General features: G+C 33.3%; 1 protein-coding gene and 1 long non-coding RNA gene across 30 annotated transcripts in view; one reads left to right on the forward strand and one right to left on the reverse strand.

The window, feature by feature from the left end:
• The window catches only part of LOC107053450, a 258,977-nt gene that overhangs the window by 227,738 nt on the left and 17,844 nt on the right, over positions 1 to 13,395 (forward strand). The window lies entirely within an intron of this gene.
• FUT8 (fucosyltransferase 8) overlaps positions 1,323 to 13,395 on the reverse strand; it is a 131,594-nt gene continuing 119,521 nt past the window's right edge. For 17 of the 29 annotated variants that reach the window (NM_001398159.1, NM_001398152.1, NM_001398161.1 and 14 more), the window contains 2 exons: positions 12,240 to 12,390; positions 1,323 to 8,488 (listed from right to left, as the gene is read on the reverse strand). In NM_001398159.1, coding sequence (NP_001385088.1) covers positions 8,171 to 8,488; positions 12,240 to 12,390 — 469 coding nt within the window. In that variant the 3' untranslated portion in view covers positions 1,323 to 8,170. The remainder of the gene's footprint in view (positions 8,489 to 12,239; positions 12,391 to 13,395) is intronic. The other 12 variants (XM_046941668.1, XM_040700910.2, XM_046941666.1 and 9 more) reach the window with 1 other exon arrangement.

The raw sequence follows: 13,395 nt of genomic DNA on the forward strand, positions 1-13,395 counted from the left end.
TACAGGTATTTAACGGAATTCCTACTTTTTAACATTTGTATTAGGAAAGGCTCCTCTCCCTCCACAAGCCTTTCTATTATTTACTGTTTAAGAATGATACATAGACTTTTGAGCAGTAACAATTTTCTTTCTGCTTCGGAGAGCTTAAAAATAAATTATAAAAAAAGGATATATAAAAGAATTTGATGAAAATGCAAATCTGTTGATAATATAATTACACTTAGTTCTGTTTTTATTCTTTGTATATATAAAAATCTTTTTCAGAGAGATCTGAATGAATAGAGTAGCAGAGCATTCTATGTATAAGACACAGAGATGGAGGAAATCAATTGGAAAAAAAGAAATTAAGTTGGTACCACTGGTAGAGAAGTTGTTGGGGAAGAAATTGCATAAATGAAGAGGTTAATGACCATTGTTGTGCCTAGTACTAGCAGCATACTTAGAAAATTCATTTACACCTGCCTTTTCAGGCAACAGGATTGTCAAGTCCTTCTGCAACTGCAAGATAAACTTTAAAGCAAAGCTGGATAAAAAAGTATAAGGCAAAACAGTGATAATACTGGTAAGAAGTACATAACATAGAATTAGCTCAAACTGCTTTTTGAGGATTCTGTATGTCCACTGTCAAAGGGGTCACTGTGCTCTCAGACAGCAGTAACTCCAAATTGTTGGCTATAGATCTCACTACTTACCACAGAAAGGAAAGGCTACACTGTGATCTTCTAAGACAAACTACAAGTACCTCAGAAATAAAACATTAGGCACAAACAGCAAAAGACTTTTTTTTTTTTTTTTTAAAAAAAAAAACAGTGTATGTCTTTCTTTCTCAGACTAGAAGGGCTTCCAGGGAGACTTTCAAGGGAGATCAACACGAAGTAAATACTGCAATGAAAAGTTAGACTTCTTCACTATATATAAGAGCAGAGCACCTACATTGACAAGATGCACCTAATCAGAAAGGAACAGCATGTTCTGGAACCAATAAGTATCTAGCATGATTGAATAGTGTCTTAAATTAGTTCTGACAGGGCAGGCCAGGAAGACTAAGACCTCCAGTCAATCTCAGGTCAAGCCAACCATTACTTTGGTCACGTTCTCCTTGTCTTCTAGAGGTTTCTAGACTCTTCAACAGATTTCATCTCTTCCTATTAGATATGTACGTCTGAAAAGACATATCATTTTTTCTCCACAGAACATTACTGCAAAATATTATATTGAGACTGAAAAGGGGGAAGAGTAAGCTCGAGCCAGTCAACAAAAGCCTATTATTCCACTTGTTCTTGCACTGACTCTCCTACCACACAATTTTAAAAGCACAAAAATCAAGATTATACATTCATGTTTACTCCAAAACTCTCACTAACCCAACCAGCAGTGGCATAAATGAACCTAATTCAGTTCATGCTGAAATACATTTAGCATATGCTTGGTCAGTTGCTAAGATACAAAAGCTGGAATAAGAGCAAACTAAGCATACAGATAATTTCTTAAACCACTGTGTTGTTTCACAATCAAACATATAAATATACTAAGAATAACAAATGTCACCAGAAAATAGGAAGGTACTAAGAATACATCCTGAATCTGACATCTGATATTTGAGCTAGCAGTTTGGTTTGGTTTAAGAACTTCTTTTCATAAACACAACAGTAATCAATATAAACACCTAAACAAAATATTAATGTAACAAATAAAAGCAAACACTACAAAATCAAATTCAAAAGAAAAAATACAAGTATAAAGGAAAAAATTAAACATCCATCAATCCTTAAACTATTATGTAAAGATTCATTAATTCTAGTCATTGCACAACATCTAGTTAAGCTCATGTTGAAAATGGTCAACTGACTGAATAACTGAAATACAGTCACAAAAATAATTTTAAGAAATGTTAATGTACAATGAACTCCATCTAAGGCAAGAAGAAATACCGTTTAGCAGTTTAAGTCCATAAATCTGAATTTATTCCTTCAGTATAACAATTTCATTCCAAGTGAAATCAGATCAAGTTTTATAGATGTTACAAAGAGACCACAGATTTAAAACTATAAATTCATCACAGATCATTCTCCAACACTAAGTTGAAGCAGTGAGACAACTTGTCAGTTTCTTTCCAGCATCTTGGCTGGATGTAACAGATGTCAGATTCCTTCCATTCATGAAGCATTAAGTACGATGTCCTGGTTTTTGGTCTCCTTCCACACCTCCAGGCTGCAAGTTGGAAAAGACTTCGGCAAACATACTTGGCTTCTTTCAGAGACAGATCTTTTGTAGACAGCTGAAATGGACAGTAGTCTCCACATTCCGTGCATTCTCACAGATATATAATATTCTTGTGGTTCTACTCCTAGTCAAGTAATTGAGAATTGTGCAGCTCTATTATAGCAGAACATACACCAAAGAAAGAGCAGAAAGCCTAAGACAAAGCTAAAATGAAGGATTTTAAGACTGAAGAAAATGACCTGATTCTTACAGTTCTGTAAAAGACTGCATTCAGATTATGTCCCTTATCACTTGTCTAAACTGCAAGTGTTAGTATATTAGAAGTGCTAGACAAATAAAAAAATAAATGGATCGGGAACGCTATGTGAAGACATTCTTCATCTGGTCAAGAAATTTGTCATGGGATGAGTAGCAAGTATTCTCTTCTGATTCAAATGCATTTTGCAAAGAAATAAAACCACTAAAACAAAAAGTAGAAAAAATAAACTACATTTTCATGCTTGCTGTCACCTTGCTTTTCTGGTGAAGTAGTGATCACTAACCATTAGCAAAAAACCCAAAATACACTAAGCAGAAAGGTTTGATAAAGGTTCATACAGAACTATACAGCTCAGATGCAAGTAGTCAGCAGTCAGCAGGGTCAATGGAAAAGCATTAAAAAGTCATAGACTTCAGGAAATAATCTAGAAGGTTCTTTTAGAATACTGAGACTGAGAGATGTCTAGGATAATTAGAGGAAATGGGTTGATAGATTTATAAGCGTAAGATAGTTGGGACTTTATCTCACCGTGGTCAATAAAACACTTCATAAGTAAACTAAAATTAAAAATATATATTTTTTTCATCTATAAAAAAAGGTGAAAAATAATGCAAACTTGAAAGTAAAACTTGTACTTATCAGCAATTATATAACATGTCTGGGCCAGCAGAGATAGATCCTTCCCTCACTAGTCTCTCCTTAGGAGTCAGCCTAAGAGCATGGAGGTAATCTTAAGAAACTGTAATAGATATTTTGGTGCAAATAATTGGCACACCTTTGTATAATCCAAACTTGATTCAACTGAAGAAGCAACAGGATTCTATCAACAAGTAAGTTTCGTCAAAGGAAATAAACATCCAAAATAAAGGTTCCACTGAACAGCAAACACCATCAGTAACATTAGGCACTTGTACAAAGTACCAACAGCTGTAAAGATCTCTTTTTATTGCAACCACATTGTGGCAGGGATTCTCAGATTCCTCTCATACTCTGCCTCATGTACTTTCATTCTGAAATACTCTTGTAAATAATTAATGCAACCAGTGATGCAGGCAGACACCAACAATTTTTTGCAGGCTTGGAAATTTTATACTCTTATTTGTCTCTTGTAATGTCATATTTCATACCTTGAGAAATGAACAGAATACTAAGAAGTCTAGCCCAACTTGTTTGTGGTTGACTTTTTTTTTTTTTGCTTCAGTCTTGCTCCCTAAAAACCTGCAGTACATAATGTGGCCCTTGACATAAGTCTGCAGCCTTTGAAAAGAATTCTAGTGGTGGCTTCAGCAAATGGAATTTTAGTGAGTTTTAAATGTAATTTTAATTCAACACAATATGTAAACCAAATAAAATTTAAGTCCTTTAAGAGTGTTTCAGCTAGCCTTCATCAACAAAACAACAAATAAATAAGTAAAATAGTAACAGCCAATGATCAGAACATAACCAGCTTGATGTTTATAAACAAGACTAAGACTTGTACCAGGCAAAATCAAAAAAGGGACTGCAAATTAAGTATTTTTGGCAAGGATCTGCTGGCAGAGATCATTAATCTCTGAAAGGTTTATTTAAGTCCTGTTGCTTTATAAAGTTGATCCAGCAACTTAGAAGTATAAAATATCTAGTTGTATTAGACTTATTCCCACCTCACAAACTAAGCAAACGCTTTTCACCAGGATTCTTCAAACATTTGAGAGATTACATTGCAAAGAATCATATGAACTGAAAAAACAGAAGTTCAATTCACTGTTTTGAAAAATACCTAAACTGTAGGGGCTACACCACTGGTATGAAGGAAAATCAACCTCCCTTTAGCAAGGAGAATTTGTAAGGAAAATTTTCTATTTTACATATTATTATGATTCTACCTCAGAAGCTGATACTCACATCTTTTAACTGCAAACTAAAGAAACAAAAACGTATTGTGAAAATGAAACATGTTTCAGTTTTGGAGGAAGCTTTCAGATTGTGAATATCTTTCCTAAAAGAAGTATGATCAGTTCTCTTTTCTGAAAAAATCAGTAAAGAAGATAAATCTTTCTGATAATCACAAGTCTCCTTGAAGTCCCGTGGTAGAAGGAATAGACAAAACATTTCATGAACAAATCCATAACACCTCACAGTTCACCAAGACAGCATGTTGGTAGAGGAAGTTTGGGAATTCCATGCAAGTGACTGCAGACTGGGCTGAAAATTGAGAACAGAACTCAGGTTGGTGTAATTGCAGCAGTGAGTTGACTATGATCCCAGGCTAAAAGGTGCACCATGGTCATAGAAGACTACTTAACTGAATGGCAGAATATATTTCTTAGCCCAGCTAGTGAGAATTGGAATATTTTGTATACAGAGAATACATTTACCTAGAAAATAAGTTATTACAAAGAATGTAACAATTATAAATTAACAAAGAAAGCAGTATTGTTTCTTGTTTTTTTCTTTATGAATACAACATACACTCACACATGCACAAACGCAACTTAAAGAGAAAAAATTTAATTTAATATTATCTTGCTTGAGAGAAAGTAAGGACTTGGTAGTTTGGTATGAGGCAAAAATTGTTGCAGAGCTACAAAGTGAATGAAACAAACAAGGTGTGTAAATGCCTGCTTGACAGCATTCTAGATAGTACCTTAATGAGTTGAAAACTTTCAAAAATTCAGCATTCTTTCAGGTACGTAAGACAATTTTTTATTCCTGTTATTTCATTTTTTGGTTAGCTACAATAAAAATTTGGAGGTCTCATCTTCATTTAACCACAGATCCCTTTTTCCATGCTGTCTTGATTTTACTGTAACTGAGAATCACTTTAAACATCCCAAGGTCCCAGGACACTAAGACATAACTGATTCATAGCCTTTAGGAAAACATCTCTAGAGACAGATACATCCAGCAAACAGCCTACCGCTAGGATGCTTCTTCTGAGAAGCACTGCACCGTAAGCAACAGAGAATCATATGATCCAATGGAATAAGGTCACAGCATCTACATTAAAACATGTCTTAATTATTAACAATAATTCTATAATTTCATATGATTTAACCATCATTTTCATCAAAGACAATAAGATAATTATTTATTAGGTACTTGGAATATGTAAGAACACACAAGCACCTTGCCAATATTTTGTCAGCTTTACAGTTAGTTAAGCAATTGCCAAATTATATGGATATTTACTCCACAGCATCAGTGTTTTCAGTTCTATGGTTACTACATCAAAAGATATATTCTTGCCTTTGGGTTTATCTTAAATTTTTTTTATTTATCTTTTTTAGTGATATTTTCAATCAACTTACCTGACTACAGAGGATTTTCTCACATGTTAATTCATTTATACTATTTCTGTGTCAGTTGCAAAAAACGAGCTTAGAACTACAACGTCTGAAGGTATAAATAAAGATCTTCAAAAATAAAACATTCAAAATCTAAAAATATCAAATAGATAATGGTGTGGAAATAGTTAAAAATTACATTTCTCAAAGATAAAATGCATTGATTTAATCATTGAGAAATAAATATTTTTGGCTTTGAATATTTTCAAGTAAAAAAAAATAATAGTAATAGTAGCTTTACACGGACCATACAAATTTAAAGGGAAGTTGTGTATTAGCTTTCATTTTTGCCTCCAAAATATCACAAGTTTGGCTTAAGCTGGTGGAAAATTTGTCAAAATCACTTAGATGATAATCTAACACCAGACAGCTTCCTCAGTTCTTTTGAAAATACAGAAATACTAGTTAACTCAAGTCAGCTTTAGTCACAATATTCATCAACTTCAGCATTTCTTGCCTACTCTTTTACTCATTTGCCTTTACTCTTCAATTATTCATTAAAAATATTTGGTATCTATTCTGTTTTTTACTGAGATCTCTATTTACTACTAGTAGCAGGTAACTTATCTTTTTTCTCCACAGCAGTTTTGATTTTGTTGTTCTTTTTCAAGACAATAGCTTTTCACTGGAGGAACACGTAACTGCAAGGGATCTACAGGATCTGTCCTGCAAATAATGCCACAGACAACCAATTAGTTAATTCTATCATATACCGTCCATATTCCACCTAATTCATTACTATTTCAATTAGAAAACTATTGCTAAACTTCACAGCTCCAGGGAGTTCCTTCTACTTGGTAGTAGAAATTATTCATGATCAACTGCATCTGTTTGTTCTTGGGTAAAAACTGTCCTTGATCTCTTCATAAATATACTTAAATATCTTTTTAAGTTTTACCTTCTAAAAGCCACACTTTTTAAAAACATTTACTCATGTGGCATTTTCTCAGTGTCTGAAGAGTAAAGATTTTCTTTACTTCCAGTATTCTAACTCTGACAGCACTAGAACCTGTACAATGTTATTAATATTATTCTCAATTGGAAATACTCTTAATATCTTGTACATTTATATATACACACGCATACATAACCCTCAAATCTGCAAATCTGTTTGTAAAATTTTTAAATTCTCTTTTCAGTATAGACTAGCAGCAGATCTCAAAACACTAAGAATTACTAACAACTTAATATCATGCATAAAAATGTACCCTTGTGTATATTCTACTGGAACCTACTATTTTCTGGGTAAACTGTTGCTTTTTTTTTTTTTTTTTTTTTTTTTTTTTAAAGTACTAATGCAGTGAAAACAGCATATACTCCTTCTGAAATTACATGTGAATTGAAGGGATCTAAAAACAGGAGACCTGGAATATTTTTGCTTCAAATCAACTAGATACAATGTCAGAACTATAAATAGCTACCTCTAATACCCTAAAAAATACTTCCAAAAGAGAAACAGAGAGAGTAAAAGAAAATGCTTGAAAGTAGATGTAAGAAAATAAGCCACTGAAGTCATCCTGCTAAAACCTGCTGCCCACAGAACCAAGAACCACTCTGCCACCACCTGTTGTTATTCTAAGTGCATGTACATTTGATGAAACTCCAGTTCTGCCACTTTTTCATTCCCTTTTTTTTTTTTGCTGCTGTTTTAAATAAAAAGCAATGTCCAAAAACATTCACTACTGACGAATTTGTTTATGGCATTGTTTTTACAAAAGTTCCTAACAGACAGTGACTATTTCATTGTTGGATGTATCCTTTATTTTATTAATCATGAGAAGTAACCAATGGAATGCTAAAAATAAACTTGTAAAGAAATCTAGTCTGAAATTTGAATCTCTTTGAAGCAAATTCAGTGATCATGGTAACAGTTGAAAACTGACTCTTGCGCATCAGTGAAATAGGCATGGCTCTTTTAAAAATGTCACAAATCTTTCAAATATAGGCACCATGTTTTAAATTTTGCACATACAAAATATGTTCATGTTACTCAAATTACACAATATGGCAGTGTTATAAGTCTGAGCATTATTGTCATATAATGGCAGAGAAAGGAGCTGAAAGCTCACATAAGACTACTGACTGGGACAAATCTTGAAGAGACAAAAAGTATAAAACAACAGTTTTCCTGCTGTATGCGTTCATGTGTGTGCATGTGTGAGAGTGCATATAACAAAAAATGTTTAAGAGTGAGTTCAGATAATAGCCCATCCATTTGTTCTCAGTTTCTTATCCAGTTTCATTACCAAGGCTTTGATTTTAAATGCATGTTAAAATGCAAATTCAAATCCCATATAAACCATTAGTATGTTGACTGATTTGAGTCAAAGTGAGAATTACTGCCAAATGTCTTCCTTTTATTCTACTTTTCAGCCTCTGGGTATGTGGGGTATTTGACTGTCTCAATTTTCTCCTTAACTTTATAGGACGGGTACAGGCCTGTCTTTCCTAATTTCCTATTGATTCCTTTTGAATAACCATCCCAGTGATTTCCAGCTACTCCAATTATATCTCCAGGTTCCATAGGAATTTCATCAGCAGTTCGTGGATGATGAGCATAAACAGCAATCTGGTTATGTGCATTCTGTCCCCCAAAGTAGTAGATATCATCCAAAGAATGGAAATATGCTGAAGCATCTGGATGCAATGTCTGCATAATTTCATAGGCAACTCGACAAACCTTGGAAATAAAAAAAAGAGAACTTATTAATACTGCATCCATGTGCTTAAAATATATCTCGGTCAGTAAACAATGTGTAACAACTAAATTTTACAAAAGGAAGAACAAGGAATATTCAGTTTATTTTTTAAGAAGTATTTGAAAACACTATGTATTTGCTAAGAAGAATCATGGAGCTCTGAACTGGGATTCTGTATAGACATAACAAATAATTACTTACAATGACCTACTTTTTAGTAAAAATTGTGAACTCCCATACGAACACTAGCCAGTCTGTCTTTTCAAGTGAATAACTTGCAGCTAATCAAACATAAAAGCAAATTCGTTTTGGTTTTTTTTTTGACTAAAGTATATTTTACTTCTTGATGAACTTTTAGAACTTACATTTTCAAAGTCTACTCTGTAGTAATGGTGGTCCAGCTCCTGGCTCTTCCTTTCTCCCTTTCTTAAAAATGGGAGTGATGTTCCCCTTTTTCCAGTCACTGAGGACTTCACGTGACAGCTATGACTTTTTGGATATGATGGAGAGTGGCTTGGCAATTACATCAGCCAGTGGCCTTCAGGACCTTGGGATGCATGTCATTGGGCCTCACAAACTTGTAGACATTTAGCCTCATATGTCAGATGGTTTGGTCATCGTGATCTGACTTCCAATCTAGATTACTATATCTTTCCCTGATTTTGATTACCATTACATGAGTAAGAGGTTATTTTATAGTTTGTGGTTGTTTTTGATGTTTTGTTCTCTGCATGTGTGCACCCAATAACGAGGAAAGACACACAATTCCGTGAAAGACTAAATCTTTTCAGTATGAGTCATTTTAGTAAATCCTTCAAATCTGACAAAGTATGCAAAATTTCCGTTCAGTAATTACTTCCTTTATAGCTGCAAACCTAGAAAATTAACCTGTCAACAGCAGCAGGCAAAGAATCCACATAAAGAATTATATGTAAAGCTAAGATAGTCTTTTATTTTTCTTCATAGATTTACTTGCTTTGCAGACTGTATACTTAAAGGTACAACGCAAAAAGGACTAATTAACCCTGAAAGAAAATGAGATTATCAGGAAAAATAAGTCTCACAGACAGAGCTACAGCTTCATCTAAATGAAGACTGAAGAGACAAAATAGCTATTTGTTTTAGCATACAACCTTAATTCTGCAGTTGTGTTACAATTTGTTTTACTGCTCTGTGGCTTCTTCAAACATTTCAATTTATGTGACAAGGAACAAACAGAGTCAAGATAGATTTCGCCTTCTCCTGGCAGGCCTAATTTTTAAACAACAAACTTCTACTCAATATCCATTTAGCTTTCATAGCACAAGTAAGAATTAGTATAGGATACTTCCTAAAAAGCTTGATCCTATTCAAATATACAGTATTTTTCTAAAAATACCTCTCTAGTGAACAACTTGATTTCCCCCCCACCCCCTCGGCAAGGAAAAGAAAATGGAAAAAGTCCGGTATAGAATAGACAGTCCAAAATCATACTGAAAATAAATTCTCACCCTTACTTTCTCTTCACACAGATTACATACTGGATGGTCATCATTAGCATGGTTTTGCTTACATTCAAGCCATAGTGTCTGCCAAACTCTTTATTTCATTGATTAAAGGATAGTGACAGTATATCAAATTTATGGAATTAAAAATTCTTTCCTAACAAGTGAAATATTTCTCAACAGCAGAAAAAAATTGCAACAGATCTTAGAGAAGTACAATATAAGAAAACACTGCAAATATTTGCATTGGTACATGTCCAGCAAAATTGAGGAGTATGAATTACTAAAGCAAAGAAATCACACGGAGTAAATGAGGTTGGACTAAATTACAGTCCCAGCTACTGAAAGTTACAGTTTAATACAAGACTCCCTAGACTTCAGCAGAATTTTACATACTTCTTGAAAACTGTCATCTAGCAAAAATATCTACTGTTAATACAAAGAAATGGAGAATGAGGATAGAGCTCAAGCACACTGTGCAACTCAAACGTACTCTCAAAGGGGGGTTAATACCAGATGACCTCCAGAGGACTCCTTCAATCTTTATCACTTTAACTATACCATTTTAACATATATTCTTCTTTCAAAACAGTTACAACTCACCTCAAATATCATTGTCAAAGCAATTCTAAAACCTAAATTTAAACACTGTTCTTCTATGCTTATATCCAGTATGTTTTTTACATAGCTATCTAAATATAGTAATAGCAGATCACATCATAGATTTCTCATTAAGATGTTTGGTTTTTTTTTTTCTTTTTACCGAAGAACATAATACTTCCTTTAGAATATGAAATTTTTAACACATCTGACATACACAGTGCTAGGTCTTCACTGATAGTCACCTTATAATATATATAATTCAAGTGAACATAATCCAGGTGAAGAGAGCATTTTTTTTTTAGAAATGTATGGCTTCTCACAGGCTTTTCTTACCAGGGATTTTTTTTTTTTTTTTTTTTTTTTTTTTTTTTTACCTTGGAGTTTATTCATATCTTGCCCTGAAGTAGCCAACATTAATAACCTTCTAAATATGCTTTTAAAAAAGTAGTTTTCTTCACATGGTTTGGTGAATAGTAAGAAAAATGCAACCATAAGCACACCTAAAGGATAAACAGCTTCTCTACATTTTTCCTGGTTTTGCTGTCTTCTTGTCATAATAATGCAATTATGAATTCTGGCTGTCAACGTCAATAAATCACTCTATTGATCATATATTAGTATTATGCTTATTTATTTTTCATTACAGTGCAGAAAAACAATTTACATCTGATGTTAGAGAAAATTTCTTTTAAGTAATCTTTAAACTTTCATTTTTTGTGTCCACTTCCACATAATAAATAGCACAATTGCATAAGATCACTATCTATAACTGAATGCTTTCCTAAACAGAGAGAATATTTGACAAATATAGGTTAAATATGTTCATTGTTTGAGTTTGATGATATTTTGCTGTACCTGAATTAGATGGATCACCACGTTCAAGAGAAAACAATTGTGGGTTTTTTGTTTCATTTTTTTTTAAATCTTCCAGCAGCTTTTTAAACTGCTTTTCATGATATATGAAATTAATATACACTATGATGTAACATACGTAATATAGAAGATAACAGTGACAGTTATACAATTCAGTTTTCCTACTCCACCCACTTTGCTTCAAGTTCAAAAACAAAAGAAATCTCAGCGCATAATCATCAGCAACAAGAATTCTCTACAGACTGCAGTGGCCAGAATTCACATTTACTACCCTGTCCCTGGACCTCTAGAAACACAATAGTCTCTAATTAGAAATTAAATTTCTCCCTTCCTTGTCACTTCTGCTATTAAGTCAAGCAACATGTTTAAGCTATAGCCAAGCACTTTGAATTATAGAAATGGATAGATATGAGTTAGATATTAATTTTATGCAAAGTACAGAAGTGTTAAATGTTCAAAGTTATTTTTACTTGTATGCATTAACTAAGCTGTGTAGAAACAAACATACAAGTTATATTTTAACTGTCTGTAAAACTAGAAAGCATTTTTTTAAATTGAAATGCCTTCCTTAAGCCAATAACTTCAATAGGGGAGAAGTAATCAAACAACGCTAAGTCATCTAAATTTTCACATATTATTAAAAAAAATAAATCACAATAACCCCATGAAATTTTCATGAGAGAGAACTGAGACCAAGATAACAGACACAAGAAGAAAAGGAAGATTCAGAACCAGTACGTATATTCTATATTGTATTTATATTGCAGTTTACCTGGGATGAAAATGTACAGACCAGGAAGTCTGCCTGAGACAAAAAGTGGATATCCAGAATAACACCTCTTAGGGAGTTTTCAGTGTATCGATTATGAAGTCCCGCTGACCAAGATATGGAGTTATCACTGATAAATTCATAGTTTGGATACCTATGAAAATATAATACACTGTTAACAATAGCATCTGGTGTTGTTGAGAGGCATCATCTTTGCTGTAAGATAAGATAGTTAACGCGAGTTTCTTCTTTACACTCTAGAATATTACTACTGCCACCATGCATTCCCTCAATTTATCAAAAGGAACTTAAATAAGAAGAAAGCCTAAAATACGACTGTAGAATAAAAGGAAGCGAAGCTGTGTTCTGTTAATCCTACTGATTTTACGTGAAATATACACATTTAGCTTTCTCTACTACTAAATGAAATACACAACTGTCCTTACTAAACTAATTTTAAATTTTCATAGAAAGACTTGAATTATGATTAATGTTACTACAAACTTCAGGGTACTGGAAATACTGAAAGTTAATTTTATAAGTAGCATCTGTTTCTTTCAGTTATTTCAAATTTAAGTTTCACTGCACTCCAAAATTACCTATACATTATCTTACACATACAATTAGACACTTCTCCTTCCTCCTTTAATTCAGGAAATGGTATGCGAATTGCTTTTAAATCTGGACTCCATTTCCATTTTGTAAAGTTGATTCTAAATCTTCTATCAGTTTTCAACCCATCTATTGAACACAGTGATCCCAGCCTAGTACTGATCTATTTACATAAGTTTTCAAAGAAGTATTTTTTTTTGTATCCCCTGTCCAGCTCCTCATCCTAATTCATGCTTGGAAAAGAGGATTCCTTTAAACATCCTAAAATGTGAGTGTAACAGCAGACACAGACAGCCAGAGCAATGAGCCTTCTAGACCTGAATCCTGTTTCCAGCAAGGCTGAGAGCACAATATAAAGGAAAACAGACTAACTGGCCAAAGCTTATATCCTCATAAGCTTAGCCACATGTGGCCCACTGTCTGTCTCCATCAGGTGAAGTTTAATTCTCCTTCCCACTCACTATATATAGCGCTTTATACTTGATTTAAAGTTATTCTTACCACAGTGACTACAAAGAACAAAGAAAATGGAATTTCTAAAGCTCTA

The sequence above is a fragment of the Gallus gallus genome, chromosome 5 (assembly GCF_016699485.2).
Source record: "Gallus gallus isolate bGalGal1 chromosome 5, bGalGal1.mat.broiler.GRCg7b, whole genome shotgun sequence".
NCBI lineage: Eukaryota > Metazoa > Chordata > Aves > Galliformes > Phasianidae > Gallus > Gallus gallus.